The sequence below is a fragment of the Mastacembelus armatus genome, chromosome 17, assembly GCF_900324485.2.
Source record: "Mastacembelus armatus chromosome 17, fMasArm1.2, whole genome shotgun sequence".
Lineage (NCBI taxonomy): Eukaryota > Metazoa > Chordata > Actinopteri > Synbranchiformes > Mastacembelidae > Mastacembelus > Mastacembelus armatus.
The window spans coordinates 19,560,566-19,576,222 of NC_046649.1; the positions used below are offsets into that span (position 1 = coordinate 19,560,566).

At 39.3% G+C, this 15,657-nt stretch overlaps 2 protein-coding genes across 10 annotated transcripts in view; one reads left to right on the top strand and one right to left on the bottom strand.

Moving 5' to 3' along the window:
- The first annotated feature begins 40 nt into the window (after nucleotides 1-40).
- On the top strand, nucleotides 41-4,300 carry napgb (N-ethylmaleimide-sensitive factor attachment protein, gamma b). The gene is made up of 12 exons (XM_026313545.2): nucleotides 41-310; nucleotides 575-642; nucleotides 732-816; nucleotides 891-908; nucleotides 1,017-1,047; nucleotides 1,152-1,261; nucleotides 1,598-1,664; nucleotides 1,753-1,823; nucleotides 2,136-2,214; nucleotides 2,420-2,499; nucleotides 2,743-2,872; nucleotides 3,146-4,300. The coding sequence occupies exons 1-12, from the start codon at nucleotides 255-257 to the stop codon at nucleotides 3,284-3,286; spliced, it is 936 nt and encodes a 311-aa protein (XP_026169330.1). The 5' UTR covers nucleotides 41-254; the 3' UTR covers nucleotides 3,287-4,300.
- Nucleotides 4,301-5,497: 1,197 nt separating this feature from the next.
- piezo2b (piezo-type mechanosensitive ion channel component 2b) overlaps nucleotides 5,498-15,657 on the bottom strand; it is a 67,564-nt gene continuing 57,404 nt past the window's right edge. For all 9 annotated transcript variants that reach the window (XM_026313541.1, XM_026313544.1, XM_026313538.1 and 6 more), the window contains 15 exons: nucleotides 15,117-15,375; nucleotides 14,705-14,884; nucleotides 13,823-14,123; nucleotides 13,410-13,542; nucleotides 12,772-12,919; nucleotides 12,429-12,640; nucleotides 11,993-12,151; nucleotides 10,898-11,045; nucleotides 10,273-10,461; nucleotides 9,897-9,989; nucleotides 8,968-9,137; nucleotides 8,511-8,630; nucleotides 8,026-8,105; nucleotides 7,515-7,719; nucleotides 5,498-7,295 (listed from right to left, as the gene is read on the bottom strand). In XM_026313541.1, coding sequence (XP_026169326.1) covers nucleotides 7,043-7,295; nucleotides 7,515-7,719; nucleotides 8,026-8,105; nucleotides 8,511-8,630; nucleotides 8,968-9,137; nucleotides 9,897-9,989; nucleotides 10,273-10,461; nucleotides 10,898-11,045; nucleotides 11,993-12,151; nucleotides 12,429-12,640; nucleotides 12,772-12,919; nucleotides 13,410-13,542; nucleotides 13,823-14,123; nucleotides 14,705-14,884; nucleotides 15,117-15,375 — 2,650 coding nt within the window. In that variant the 3' untranslated portion in view covers nucleotides 5,498-7,042. The remainder of the gene's footprint in view (nucleotides 7,296-7,514; nucleotides 7,720-8,025; nucleotides 8,106-8,510; nucleotides 8,631-8,967; nucleotides 9,138-9,896; nucleotides 9,990-10,272; nucleotides 10,462-10,897; nucleotides 11,046-11,992; nucleotides 12,152-12,428; nucleotides 12,641-12,771; nucleotides 12,920-13,409; nucleotides 13,543-13,822; nucleotides 14,124-14,704; nucleotides 14,885-15,116; nucleotides 15,376-15,657) is intronic.

Here is a 15,657-nt window from a genome sequence, read left to right on the forward strand (position 1 = left end):
AAAAACACAACACACACAAAACTCTGTCGAGGTTGCAGCTACAATAACTCTGGCATAGAGATTAATCGAATGACACTAAGAACTACAATACTAATACGTTGACGCCAATGTTTCGCATTTCCGCCATGTTTTGTCCTCGGTGGCTTCCGTAGCCTGCGACATCCGATGACGTTGTGGCTAAACATCGACGCAGCACCATCCACAGCACTTTATCGATAATAGATTCGTTATAACACATCGGGTTTCTCAACAGCATGGCTGCTCAGAAGATAAACGAAGCCCACGAGCACATAGCTAAAGCTGAAAAATGGTCAGTCACAGAAAAATTCTTTTTATTTCCTGCTCAGAAAGAACCAGTTTGTTTGACTGCAGCTAGCTAGCTCTAAGGCCACTGTGGCACTTCCAGCAGAAAGGTTATGCGACATGGATTGGGAGTGAGGTTGTATTGTCAGTGCATTATTAGTACATGTATCTGACAATATATTAACCACAATTTAGTGGTGTAATGGACAATTAATGACATAGCTGAATCTGCTTACTTCAGCCTTTTCTAATGTATGTATCTGATTTGTAGCCTGAAGACAAGTCTGACAAAGTGGAAGCCTGACTATGACAGCGCTGCATCAGAATACGCCAAAGCAGGTAAGTAAATCAATATTATTCTTCACTATGAAGTAATTTTTCAGCAGATATCACATTTTTACTGCTAACTCCCTGTGTCTTCCCTTTAGCTGTTTGCTTCAAGAATGCCAAGCAGTATGAGCAGGCAAAGGATGCTTACCTGAAAGAAGCTGAATATCATACAGAGAACAAGACGTATCCTCCACAGTCCTATAACTAAGACTTTAGTGTTTATACAGTCTACGTAATTTCCTTGACTTGTCCTTCAGGCTTTTTCATGCTGCAAAGTAAGTATTTTGTTTTTGTCTTGATCCCCAATATTAAGTCAGCAGCAAATGTATTTTTTTTTTTTTTTTTTTACATTGTTTTATTCTAATACTCATCTTTCTCCTCAGGGCTATTGAACAGGCAGGTATGATGATGAAGGTGAGCCATGGTGTAAACACTGAAGTTACTATTATCACATAGTTGGAGGTGTTGTGTCTGTAGAACATCACAGTTTGAACTTGGGTGTGTTTGCACTGCAACAGGAGCAAAAGAAGATGCCAGAAGCCATCCAATACATAGAGAAGGCCTGCATGATGTACATGGAGAACGGGACTCCTGACACGGCTGCTATGGCACTGGACAGGGCTGGAAAGTAAAAACCTTCTGATTCACACTTGAGACATTTTGCTGCTTCAACAACATGAGATTAAACACAAATTTCTCAACTGTTAGACTTACTGGTTTTATGATGATGATAATGGGAAATATGCTCTTGCCTAATTGCACATTTCTCTATGTATTTCATTTGCATTTTCAGTATTTAGATTACTTGTACACATTAACTCAGGCCCTGTTTGTTTATATTCCTGTTGTTCAAATGCTACTTTGAGTACCATTTTATTATCCGACACCACACATTTCAGTTCCAGTTAAAATTGTGTAACTGAAAAGAAATGCTGACGAAACAAAAACACTTTTTTCTCCTCAGACTGATAGAGCCTATAAACCTGGAGAAAGCTGTGGACCTGTATCAGAAGGCAGCCGGTGTCTTTGAAGTAAGAGTGAGCTGCTGACAAAACCTGAGTCATTAACTGTCTCTGATTTTATTTCATTACTCAAATGGTCCATGTTTTCTGTTTGCAGAATGAGGACCGTCTGCGTCAGGCGGTTGAACTGCTGGGGAAAGCCTCTAGACTCCTAGTTAGGTTAAAAAGGTAAAAGAAATGAAGTTCAGTGGATGAGACATTGTACATATCAGTGGATGAGACATGTACACTAAACAACTGTGCTGCCAAAATGTAGCTTAGTTTCAGTGTTTTCTATTCAGCCGATTTTGTCCAGCACACAGTTTTATAATTCTTAATGTTTATAATAAAAAATACAGCCAAGTAGTAATAAATTCATGACAGATGGGTACAACAACCCCAAACCTCATCCTCTTCATGGTGACTTAACTGTTAAATGTAGTTATGTTGAGTCTGCCTACTCTTCACTGATCCTCATTCTGTTCTCGTCTTTGTAATCAGGTTGGATGAAGCAGCAGTTGCTCTGCAGAAAGAGAAGAACATGTACAAAGAGATTGAGAACTTCCCCATGTGCTTCAAGGTCAGTTCCCTGGTTCTATGTCATGAAATTCTCTGTGCACCTCAATCAAAATGTAATCTGTTACTACAGTTAGTCAATTTCCAGATTAGGCAGTGTTATGGTTTCTCAGCAGGTTAAAATGTACAAGTTGAGCACAGACTCTTGACAAAAAACTTATTTTTTGAATGTCAAACTTTCATGTTGCTGTGTCCTTTTCATTCTTTAGAAAACAACTGCCCAAGTGCTGGTCCATCTTCACAGAGGGGACTTCGTAGCAGCTGATAAATGTGTCAGAGAAAGTTACAGGTATGTTTCATTACTATTACTTGTGACCTGCTGCGACTTGACCAAGACTGACAGGAAAATCCTTTTTCTTCCCAGCTGAAAGCTGATAGGAAAAAATCTTCAAATAGAAAAAGAGAACATTTAAGACTATGTTGTGGCTTGGCTGTCTTGTTTGCTTTTGACATTAACCTCACATTCATGAAGTAACTCTGCTGCCACTTGAACTGAGCATCATTACATGAAGTGCTTCTTGATCTCTACCAGTCTGCCTGGCTACAGTGGAAGCGAAGATTGCATTGCCATGGAGACATTACTGCAGGGCTATGATGAGCAGGACGAGGACCAGGTCTACCGTGTGTGCAACTCACCTTTACTGAAGTACATGGACAATGATGTGAGTACTGTGTCTCCAAGATTAGGTCTTCAGTCTGATAAAGCTGTAAAGTTTACTATGTTAGCTGACTTCTAGCCACATTGAAAGCTTATGTTAGCATGTCAGCAGCCCAAGCAGAGCAAAACAGAAATGTCAAAATCACTCATGAAATGACCAAAACAAATGTCACTTCTGCAGAAAATGTGTAGGAGTAAAAATCTGACTGAGAATGTGCAGTGAAAATTTTTCAGGGCCTTTTAAATCTGGGAACTGAACATATTTTATTTGTCACAGTATGCCAAGCTGGCCATTTCCCTCAGGGTCCCCGGGGGAGGTGGAAAGAAGAAGAAGGCGACAGCTCCTCCAGAAGGTGGTGCTAGTGGAGCACCCGCTGCTGCAGAGGAGGAGGATGATTATGAGGGTGGGCTGTGTTAGCCTTCAGCATGCAGAGTGCCGACTCTACCCCTCTGCTGCTCCACTAGTACACTGTCTGTGTACAAGTTAAAAACCTTGACAAACTGTCTCAGTTCTGTTTGATCCTTAACATGGAAAAGCAAAAAGCGAATTAAAAAACCCCAACAGTTACGGTCTGTGTTGCAGAAGAGTTTAAACAGGCTTTTAATTTGCGTTTCTTTGAGGTGGACCCTCAGTATAATGAAAATGATTCAATGTTTAAAAATGTATGAAAGCCTGTTGTATGTGAATGTTCATATTATTTCTTGTCTCTGTGAAGCTGTACATTCTGTTGTTATTGTTTGTGGGTAAAGTAGTATATTAAAATCAGAAATACTCTAAACAAGTTTATCAATATATAGTTGTGTATTTGTACAGAGTAATTTATTCAGTATTCATGGCTGTGGCCTGTTGAAGATATTATTGGAACAATATGCAATCAGTCTCTTCATGCATGTTTGGAGAAATGAAATGGAAAATCAAAATCCAAGCTATAAATATTTGAATATAAATGCTTAAAAATGATTCACATTATCGTCTTGAACATTAGAGTTTATTTGAGTTAGAATGTCCTGATGATGCAGCTTGGAGCTAACTGTAGACTGTTTTCATTTGCCTACCTCGAGGTGTGTGTTATCTACCTTGAAATAAAGGTCATGGCTGTGTGGTAATTTCCAATCTACACAATGTAAACCTCAAACTAACACAACTAAAGCATGAAAAAGGGACCATGCATTGATGTTTTCAGCCAATTTTTCCCATTGATTTCCTGTTAATGCTGCATCTGTGTTTTTGAATTATCTTACCGCTCATAGCGCAGACGTGAGAAGCCCAGGACAAGATCATTTAATGCCAATTAAAATACTCTTACTAAAAGTTAAAAAAAAAGGATTGTGTACATTTTTTTTTATTTGTGCTGTTTTACACTTGTATATTCCTCAAAAGTATATCCCCAAAGTTTGCACATACATCAATAAACATTACCGTTGTGTGGCATGATAGTCTCCGTACATTTTCTTAAATGAGTTAGCAGACAGATTTTCCCTATCAGTGAGAATAGCAGCAGCACCAAAATGGCCTCCGACAGACATGTAATGACTTTCTAAGACCTATTTATGTTTGATGAGGCTGATGCTCTCTCCCTGTTCAGCGATTTTTAATGCACACACATTCATGCTACTTTTGTGATGCCCTCTCATTCTGAATGACTGCAATACATATGTGCATTAGCAAGATCAAACCTGGACTTGAGTGTAAATGTAAAAAAAAAAAAAAAATCAGGACAGCACTGCACTTGCAATGTGCTGCACTCAGTGGAGGACTCATATTCCAAATAAACAATTTGCAGCTAAAAACCTACAGTAAACATAAATAACATTGGAAAAAGCAGGACAATGAGAAATTTTCATTCAAGCCAGACAAGCCAAATAACAAATCCCAAAAAATCTTTTCTTTATTAATGGATGAATAAACAGTTCAAGTGGAGTGCTGTCCTATTTTTACCTCCATACAAATGAAATCTGAATGCTGCGATTTTTTGCCCTCTATGTAAATGTTCCCAATGGTAAAAAATACAAATGCTGGACTGATCTTATGTGTTATTAACCCAAAATGTAGTGTAAACTTGTGTACAACATTTATAAAAAAACAAACAAACAAACAAAAAAAAAGCTTCATAACAATGCAGTTAATGCTTTTATTAACTTAATGCAACTTACTACTTTCATTAATTTCAAGGTAATTCAATCTTACATTTCTAGCTTGGTATGAAATGATGAGGTCAATGAATGAACTGAGAGTTCACTCAACCTAACAGTGTTTCAGCTGACTTGCAGCAAGCATTTTTTCAGTAAAACTCTCTAGATAAGCCTAATTTTTGTAGTTTGAAGAAAATGTTCATGTTGGAAACTTGATGTAAATGAAGACATGGTTGTTTCTTCTCATAACAATTAAAACAATAGGAACCTGAGCAAAACCCAGTGGAAAGCAAAATGTTCACTGTTTGCTAAGGATATTGGATATTTTGACCCTTTAGGCCTGAAACTGTAGACACAGTTTATGGTAAAGAGATGTTTAACATTAAAATTCCTCTTAAAACACAAAAATAAGTTGAATGTAACAGCACATAGAATCTCTCCTGCTCACTCACAGTCCTTTTCCTCAAGGAAACAGCAGCTGAATGCAAAAATTTGACACCTTTCCAGATGTTTTATTCGCAGCCCTCTGGATCTCATCATACCACATTGTCTTAACATACAGGTACAGTTTCACATTTCATTCCACCACGTCCTGTTCCTTTAATCTTGTATGTACATGTAAAGAAAATGAAAATTTGTCGTGGCATTAATGAAGTTTCTCTTTCATGCTACAATGTCCTCTAATGCATAGTTGGGACTAAAGGGCTTCGTGTTTCTGCCCTTCACATGAGGAATCTTTTTTGTGCCTGCTTGTTTCTTCCTTGATGACTGAATGCACAGCTGTGGGCACCACAGTGTTCATGAGTGTGGATGTTACAAACAGCGAGAGGTTCACAAGTGTTGTGCAAGAGTCTACCACATGATTACCCTGATTCAAAAACAGCCTCCTGCTGGTCTCAACTCTAGCCAACCTGTAGATGATTCAGAAAGTGGATGATTGGCAATTAATCTCAATCTCTGGAAGGAAAAAAAAATCCACAGCAATAAATTTACCTTCCTAACCCATCCCTGTGCAGTAAACATACTCTGTATCAGTCCATCTGAACAATAACCACATTATATTTCATGCCATTTAAATACTACTCATCTTTTCTACAATCTCAGTTTTTTAGATCCATCAAAGCCTACATATTGTAACATATAACCCATACTATTAGTATCTGTGAAAACAGCTCTTCCTGAGAAAGATATGTAGTTGATAAGAGTTTCAGTTCTTCTCATACAAACAAAATAAGGCAAGTAAAGATTATGTGATGATATCTTTTGCACTGTGTCTCTGGAGAGGCTCCCCTGTGGCCTCTGACATAAAAAAACAAACAAAAACAACAACAAAAAAAAACACAGGAAAAAAGGCGGACATTATGGTCATGTGTCCAGTTCAGAACTGGCCTCTTCTTTCCATCAGCCCAAAAAATTCGGATGAAAAGAGAGCTCAAGATTGCACAGTCCCACAATCCAAAATATGAGATTGTGCTCATGTGGTCATTATTGTGCATTTCTTTGTTTGTGGGAAGCCCTTAAAGAGTAACGTTGCAGCCAGTTTGAGCTTCTCTCCGCCTCCTGTGTGGTTGTGAAAATGTAAGACGACAGGTATGAAGAGCATTGAGGGACGTTTAAAAATCTACCTTTATATTAGTGTTAGGACTTTTTATATCATAGGAAAATTGTCCTAAAAGGTTTCTCTGCCTCCAACTACACATCCGCTGCTTATTTTATCCCAGTGGATGGAAAACTGAGTCAGATTTCCCAAGATAAATACAGCACCTGCAAATTTGTGCTCAATTTCTACTGTTATGACTGTTGTCATTGTTTTTCATCACTAAATAGTAAAAAATACCAGTTTATAACTCAAAAAGTGTTTTTGTGTGGAGCTAACACTGTGTCACTGCCATCAGAGCTCAGCTGCAGAGGACAGAGTTAATCCTCAGCTGCTTCGTGCTCCCTCAGCAGGGAAATGGGCTGAAATAGCTGCTCACAGCAACAGAGCGACCACCAAGCGTCTCCAAAAAGCTCAGACTCGCATTTAAAAATTAATGTCTCTTCACTGAGTTTTCTCTCGGGTCCACTTGATCATCGTCTCTGGTGAGCGGTAGAGGAAGATGAGCTTGGCGTACATGTCCTCCTCCAGGTCCAGCTCTCCCGTCTCTCGGACCAGGAAGATGTCGGTGCACAGCTTGAGGATTCGGTCCACGTTGGGCAGCTCTTCGAACATGATGGTGTGGGAAATGCCACTGAAGAACTCACGCACAAACTTGCCAATGACCAGAACCACAGATGCGTACAGGCCCATGATCCTTGACAGGGAAGAGAGAAAAAGGCTCTGACTCCACATTATCCTCCCAACACTGGGACATCCCTCAGACTGATGAAACAACAGACCACTAACATCTCTGACTGTGCAGGTTTGGATAACAACATTTGACAATAGCAATAATTTTGAATTTTTGTTTGTGAATGTAAATCCTGACATTTCACTGTCACACCAAAGCAGGACAAATCTTTTTTTAACGTACCCGTATCCAGCCAGAAAGCCCAAACTGGGCGGGCTGACTTGGTCACTGAATACGTACAATTCCAGCCCTGCCTCATGCTTGTATTTTGAACTCCTTTTTTCTACTGGTCCAGGCTGTGTCTGGTTGACGATCCACCACTCCTGTATTTGATCTGAGACATTCTGAGCTCGCTTCAATGTCACGTATATGTCAAACATCTTGTTTTCTGTAAAAATGAAGAGTGAAGTTCTGTCATTTAATCAGAATAAAACAGATAAAAATGCAAATGATGTCACATTTTTGAAAAGCAGTACATTCTACATATTATGTGTCCACTTTGGGTAAAACGCAATTGTCGCGTTGTTCTTTCTTGTCCAGTACTGATACTGAGTCAGAGATGAACTAAAAAAAAGGTGTCAGTTTTTGAAAAGTAGATTTTAAAAGAAAAGCCTCTGAAGTTACTTTACCAAATCCAGAAACAACTACGCAAAGACACAGTCAGTGCAATCTACATAAAGATGGTGGTGTTGACCTTTATAAAGCTGCTCAACAGGCTTGGCATCCGAGTCACTGGGGGCTCGAATATAACGAGGGAAGATATCTGTTAGGGTCCTGCAGGTAAAACACAGGCTGCGTCAATATGCTGGATGAAAAAGATAAAACAATTTGCTCACATTTGTTAAGAGACAGACCTGTGGTTTTATACAATGACATACTTTAGTTCAGGTATTAACTGTTGTCCTCTTTCATTTAATAAAATCCACTTTGCCTTCTCAAAGTACAACTTGTATATTCACTGCATAAAAATGTCTCCATAATGTTCAAGCAGTAGATCCCAAAAACTGATATACAATGTCCATCTAAACTCATTTAACATCCTGGGACTGAGGTATGACAGGTGATGGGATTTATTATGAGAAGAATTAACTTAATATAAATAAATTATTAATAAAATATATTAAAAAACAACATGCTTCTGATTATGAAAAAGCATAAATATGCATATGATGTACTCACACTTGTGAGTTACTTCCTGTCCCATTCAGAAGTGTTATGAGCTCCAGCTTTGTTTTTTGGTCTAGAGACGTCACCCGTTTTCCAGACGCTATTTCAGCCTTGGCACCAAGACTGAGGTTTCTGAGATCAAGGTGAAAAACAAACTTATACCTTATAAAACTGCAGAACGTTTTAAATAAAACCACTGATCAACTTCGCTTTAGAATGACAGGATTCATTGATTTTGACCAGTGAAAGCCTACACAACCGGCTCTTCATCTATTAGACAACAGGAGTTTTACATTTTTTAAATGTCAGCAGAAGGAGCAGTGAAACTCTGAAAACAGTATTGAACTGAATAAAACAAATTCAATGGTTGTTACACTATGATGATCCATCACTAACTGCCCCATAGTTACTGCAGATACAGACACACATGGTATGAACACGACTGCAGGATCGTTTCGTCAGTGCCTACCTCTGCACTGACCAGGACACGGTGATGGGGAAGTCCTCATTTGACTCCAACATTTCTATCAGGTTGGCTCTGCTGGGTGGACTGATCGTCCACAGAGAGTTGGAGCTGCCTTTCAGCTCAGCAATGATTAGATCCTCTGGCATGTAGCCCTCCAGCCACTGTAAAGCTTCCTAACCCCCCGACACAGCAAGAGCACAACAGAATCTTACTGAACCATTTTACACTGACAAGTCAGGATATTATTTAAAGAATGGAACCAGTGAAGGCTGAAGTACTTCAACAGTTTGCACAGATATGTAGCCTCTAGTGGATAAATCCTGACTGACTTGGACATTAAAGTCAAGCTTCACCAACAGGTCACTCTTTTCACTTATCCTGAGAGCTGCCGAAGAATCTACTTGATGAATTAGCACAAAATGTGGTGCAGACATCCAGGATGAACCCTAACAGCTCTGACGATCTGCTAACATTAACTACGATGCCCTCTTAGCAGCTCACTGATGCTCTGACATTTGGTAGACATGCCTGAGGCATGAAGTTTAACACCTGTAGTTATCCTGTGACCTCAGCTTGTTAGCACTGTCATTGAGGTGCTAGCTTTTAGCGTGACGCACCATTATACAGCCAGTGTGCACAGCCTCAGAGCTGCTGGTGTGGATACTGACTGTCAACACATTTTGAATTCATCTTCTCTTGTGTGTATTAACTGCCTGGTGTAAAAGGAGATCATAATGAGAGAAAAACATTTTGGATTATATTGGTACTGTAGTAAAGCTAATCCCTAATATCAGAATTTCTTATGCCTTTTAGTTCCAGCAAATAATAAAACATTTTAAACCCACTGGCACATTGTACATTTATCACACAGTCCGAGCTATATCAGAACAAAACAGACATCTTGTATTTGTACTGCATTTTCTTGTACTTACATCGTCACCAAAATATTTGTTTATGAATTTTTGAAATTCAGCTGCTGTCACGTTCTGCAGTTGTTTTTGCTGAGCGCTCATGGTGAAGATGGGCTGTGAAAATATGAAACAGAGTTTCTTAAATACACTTCTAACATTTTTGCATTTGTGACTGTTGCTGGAGAAATTAATCTGTTTACATTTCTGCAGAACAGTAACTCCACTGCATCTGTCCCAGATACACACTGAGATCTACTTGATTTCTGCACATTAAAAGGCTTTGGCTTTGGGCAGAGCATCTTTTTGGTTTCTTGTCATTTCTGTTTGGATTTATTTCTCAGTGAAGTGCTTGGCAAGCTTGTTTTGGTATAAAAGATAAAAGAAATAGCGTCCATACCTGAAAACCAGCCAGGGTGATTTCAAATGAGACATCCAGCGGTGAGTTGACCACTCCAGCAACGGACTTTACAAGAGACATAAAAAGCAGAGGGAACCAGACGATGCAGATCAGCAGCACCACAATCATCCCTCCCATACCGTACTTCACCACCTTCTTCTTCTTCTGGCCCCGTGGCTGGGGGTACCTCTGCAGAACAGTGTGATGGAGGACAGTGAAATGTATGATTTATCTGGCCACTATTTGGGGTAAAACAACAATAGTTTGAATATATTCCTTATGACAGGAATTTTGTAAATCCATCAACAGCACTGGGTTATAACAGTAAATAGTGTTTACTTTTAGTACAGGAGGCAATACAACAATGCATTATTTACTATAGTGAGGCACAGAATGAGATATTTTATCGCACTTTTGGGAATATTGGGAACCACAGACATAATATATCATTGTTATTTAATATACAACACATTTCAGAAAGTTAGAGCCCATAAATTTCAGCCTTCATGAAGCAACACAAGCAAAGTAGGTTCAGAAAAAGATCCACTTCAACAAATGGCAAAATAAATTTCAGGTTGAATTCCAACATGACACACATACAGACTGATACCACAATGATAAACACCTTCTCAGACTCTCTCCAGCATTTGAGGATGAAGATGTGAGCATAGATGTCCTCTACACAGATCCAGCTGGACAGAGACAGTGAGGTATCGGTCCAAACCCAGTCCATCACGGCTCGCAGCTCCGTCAGGAATGGCACCAGACGGAAACTGGAAACAACAGACCGTTCTTAGTCAACCTGTCAAAATAAGGAACTCACATCCAAGACTTAAGGTCTATATTTACATCATATATAATAAGACGTGCTTTTGTCTGCACCCTATCAGACGCTGCTACACACTGAACTTTTAAAAACTGATCGAATATATTTGTTGCATTTGTTTCTACTGTTTATTATTTGGTTTCACTGAAAAAATACTCAAGTAAACATCATTATTTAAGAGTTTAATGCCACTTTATCACTTTTGTGTTGTCAAAGTGGTGCAGCACCAAAGTATAGCCTCACCCAGCTGTTAGCGTGCCTGTAGACGTAACCTTAAATGACCTTAGGACTAATTCCAGTCCAAGTCTCTTGCATTTGACAATAAATTGCAGAAAGCATGAAATTAATAGTCCAGAATGTTGATAATAAAATACCAGTAGTTTAAAAACATCTCCTGCTGCTTTGCTCTGTCCAAAGTATTTCGTCTTCTTCATCAGACTTCACTTCTTCTACAAAGCAAACAAATCTCAAAGTCTGAAAGTTTTATTCCCTCCAGACTTTACAAAGACCAAAAGTCTGTAAATTACTTGTTTTATCTGACGAACAGATGAGAACCAAAAGATGCAGTATTTAGTTTCGATGATATAAAGTAGAGATCTGGAAATGACAAAATATTTTTAAATGCTTGAAAAAATACTTGAGTGATTAACTGACTAATTATTTCAACCTGAGACATCATGTAAAAAACAAACATTCAAATTGAGATGCACTAAAAGCTAAAACAGAAAATTCCAAATTTTGTTGTCCACTTTAATAAGTATTTTTTAAAGTATTCTTTTTTAAACAAATAGCTCCAGGTATAAGCTTTCAATAGCAGCAGAGAGCTGACATCCCAACAGGCCCTGAACCTGTTTGCCCAGCTGGAAGAAATGATACTTTCCCAGAGTAACTCACCCTTGAAACAGGAAGAGGTTGACGTAATTGTAGCTCTTGGTGAGGAAGTTCCCCAGAACACGGGTGGGATAACCACAGCGGATCTGATACGCAGACAGCCCAAAGTAGATGCACTTGACAAAATACCACATCTGAGCGACTGTGTTCTCACTGAAACGCCTATGGAAGGAAGAAAAGAGAGACAGTTTCTAAAATCTGATGAGGATTTTGCTTAAGCTTTATTAAGCAAATAGCTATAGCTCTACAGAAACCTCAAACGTCATTTTTATTTTTATTTATCAGTGACAGAAAGACAAGAGATGAATGACATATTTTAAGTCCAGGACACTGTGAGATACAAATGTTGCAGCATCAGGGCTCGTTGGTGATCAATCAGGACACTTAATTACTTCAGATTAAATGATACATCTAACATCTGATAACATTAGCTTCTTACTTCTCTGTAACTCCTGGCAGGATAAAAAACATCCAGAAGTGGATGCCAAAGACCAGAATGACCTGGAAGATGACCTTGCCCACAACAGACTTTCTGAGGTAAAGGGCCCGGTCCACCACCATGGTGCCAAACTGGATCAGGACCATGACCAGGAAAGGTCCTGGCACCTGATCCTCTGACAGAGACGAAGTGATGTCTGCTGCTGAGTGTTTCTGGATGAGAAAAGGTACACACATTTGTTAACTTTGTTAAATAAAGTGGAACAAATTTGACCTGTATTTATGGATTTTAGATAAAAAATGAATTTTGATGTAATCTAATTTGGTCTAAATTTAAAACCTACACCAAATGCCCAGAATCCAAACACAATGATGATGAAGTCGACGGTGTCGGCGAGGAACATCAGCACGTAAACATCTGTTACTGCACTGTACTCTGGATGGATCAGGTTATAGAAGAACTGCTTCATGGGAAGGTAGATCTCCAAAAACCTACAAAGAACAGGAGTTAAGTTGATTTATTTAAAATGGTAGAATGGTACAATGCAACAAGTCAGGTAGTGCTGATCTTATTTTAGAAAAATGTAAATGCTCAAATTATCATTAAAGCGTGTTTCAGTTACTCTTTTCCATGTAATATCTCAGAAACCACTTGTTCCATTGTGATTAAATTTAGAAGAATAACATGTTGTGACCATCTGTTGCATCACTTACAAAAATTACACTGACTGGCCTGGCGGGAATGCTGCAATTAGAGGTCTAAATTTAGTCCTCTGAAAGGTTTTAGCTGGTGTACCACTGATGTGACTTTCCACAGTGCATCTTCTATTATTCATCCAGAATATTTGCTGAGCACACGTCTCATCACTGCCCTCATTATTCACATTTAAAAATGTTGACCAGTAAGCAGCTGTGGGTGGGGTTTAACAGGGCAAAAACACAGCTGCATCAACTTTTATGAACCAACTCTGCTTCGTCGTACCGTTTTATAAGGAAAGCTTTTCCTTTATAGAGTTGCTCTCTCAGCTTTTCCATTATCATCTGTTTGCGGGTCTTCTGATGGATCCCGGCCTCGCTGCCGTCCTTGCGGCTGCTGTTGTGGGAAGCGGTACTTCCTGTGGAAACAATTTACATTTCGAGTTGTTAATGAACTGTGACGAGGCAAGATTCACAAAGACATGATCCTGGGGTCATGGATAGAAAGACTGCTTCTGTTATTGTTATTATGGTTACTATTGTATGAAGAACAGCGACTATGCATATTACAAAATCACACATTTCATTCCATTTCCCCAGTGGCTCTCATGTTTTACAAATTGTCGTCTTTTTATGTTCATGAAGGAATCACCATAAATCTCCATTTCATAGCAGGAACTGGTCAATAAAAACTCTCACCTCTCTTAGACCTTGTAGAAGATCTGTGAGAAACGTGTGAGCCTCCACTGGAGCTCTTGCGACGCTGGTAGGTCTGCTGTTGTGGGAAGTGCACCTGGACATGTCCTGAATCGATAGAGGACCCAAAGTTTATGGACCTCAAGGTGTGACCAGAGCCTCTCCTCTCATTGTTCAGTGACGAGGGAGGTTCAGATTCCTTCTCGCTCTCCTCCTGGTCTGTCTTTCCTTCATCCTCGGACTCGCTCTGACAAGGAGGCTCTTTTTTTATTTTGGTGTCATCTTCATCCCACAGACCGTGGCACTGGAATGAAAAGTAGATGGGATTTGGAGAGAAGATATTATATTTTATGGCCAAATAAACTCAGATTTATAACAGACACCGTGATTTTCATGTTGATCTTAAAAAGAAGAAGTTCAGTGAATAGCTTGTCCAGATTGACTGTGTCTAAAGGACATGACTGGCAGTAAAATAGTATTTGTCTTCCAATCAACAAAGCTTGTCAAAAATACTCAAACTAATAGTGTGTTGGTCCATCTCAATACTTTCCTACTTCCCTTTTCTGACTGTAGCTCTCAGCCCCAAGATCACTGGTTAACACTGAAAATCCAAATCCTCAAATCATAAATATATAATTTCCCTTCTAAAACGACTCAGTCATTTCCTAAAAGAAGTGGGCAGTGCAGAAAATGTTCTTCAAATAGAAAGAAATAATAATATTTGTTGGGGACTATTTTCAATAAAATTGGTGCTTTATAACATCAACAGTATGTTTCATCACAGGTTTATGAAACTTTACTGACACTTGTTTTTTCTTATTTCATGGAAAGAATAAGAAAAATCTTGAACATGACTAGGTTTATCTTTACATGTGAGGCAGGTACCTTCAGAATGGACCTGTGAAAGAAGAGAGCCAGCAACTGGACCAGGTCGTAGTGGACATAACCATCCTTCTTCTCCACGCCGATGATGTTGGGAGGATGATATGGTTTGTTTCTGTCTATTTTGTTCTGGTTGAAGGGGAAGAAGCCAAACTGGAAGAAGTACTTGATGACGATAGTGACCTAGAGGGAAATCAATGTCAGTGAAGCTTTTTGGACTACAGCCTAAAATGAAGCTTTACGTTGAAACCTGAGAGAAACTGTTGCACAAACATTATTAATGCTGAATACAGTCTTGCTGTTAGACTACAATGCAAGTATATTTTTCTTATGTCTAAAGGCTCAATATCAACGCATCTTGATTAGACTTGATTAGACGGTTTGATGTTTCGCAAGTGACGCCTTCTGACTGTACCTCAGTATAGATGATGGCGGTCATCCAGTAGCGCTTGCTGGGCCGAGGAACTGACAGCATGGCCCAGAGGAAGATGGTGATGGGAAGGACCAGGGTGGCACAGGAGGCTGACACCATGTGATTGATGATAATGACCAGGTAGCACACCATTTCCGAGTGAGCCACCAGCATGTTGTAGAGGGCGTAGCAGAGTTGAAGGATCAGAGGCTGGTTTTGGTAGAATTTATCTGACTGCTCCAGCTCCTCATCATGAAACATCCTGGACAGACACAGAGAGAAAAGCTTTTTCCTGATTCTAACACACAGAAATAAATAAAGGAATATCCTTTGTGTTATTCAAAACTTATTATTGCTTCACCAAACTGTCTACAATCATGGAAAGATTTCTTAACAGGCCCAGCGGCTTAAGGACATACACAGAATGACAACACAATGATGCAAAATGCCTCCACAATAAGACACTGAGAGCATAACCAAGCATGCAACACCAGCTTTGATGGTTTCCAAAACATCTCAACACCTAGTCAAACTTGATACCTGT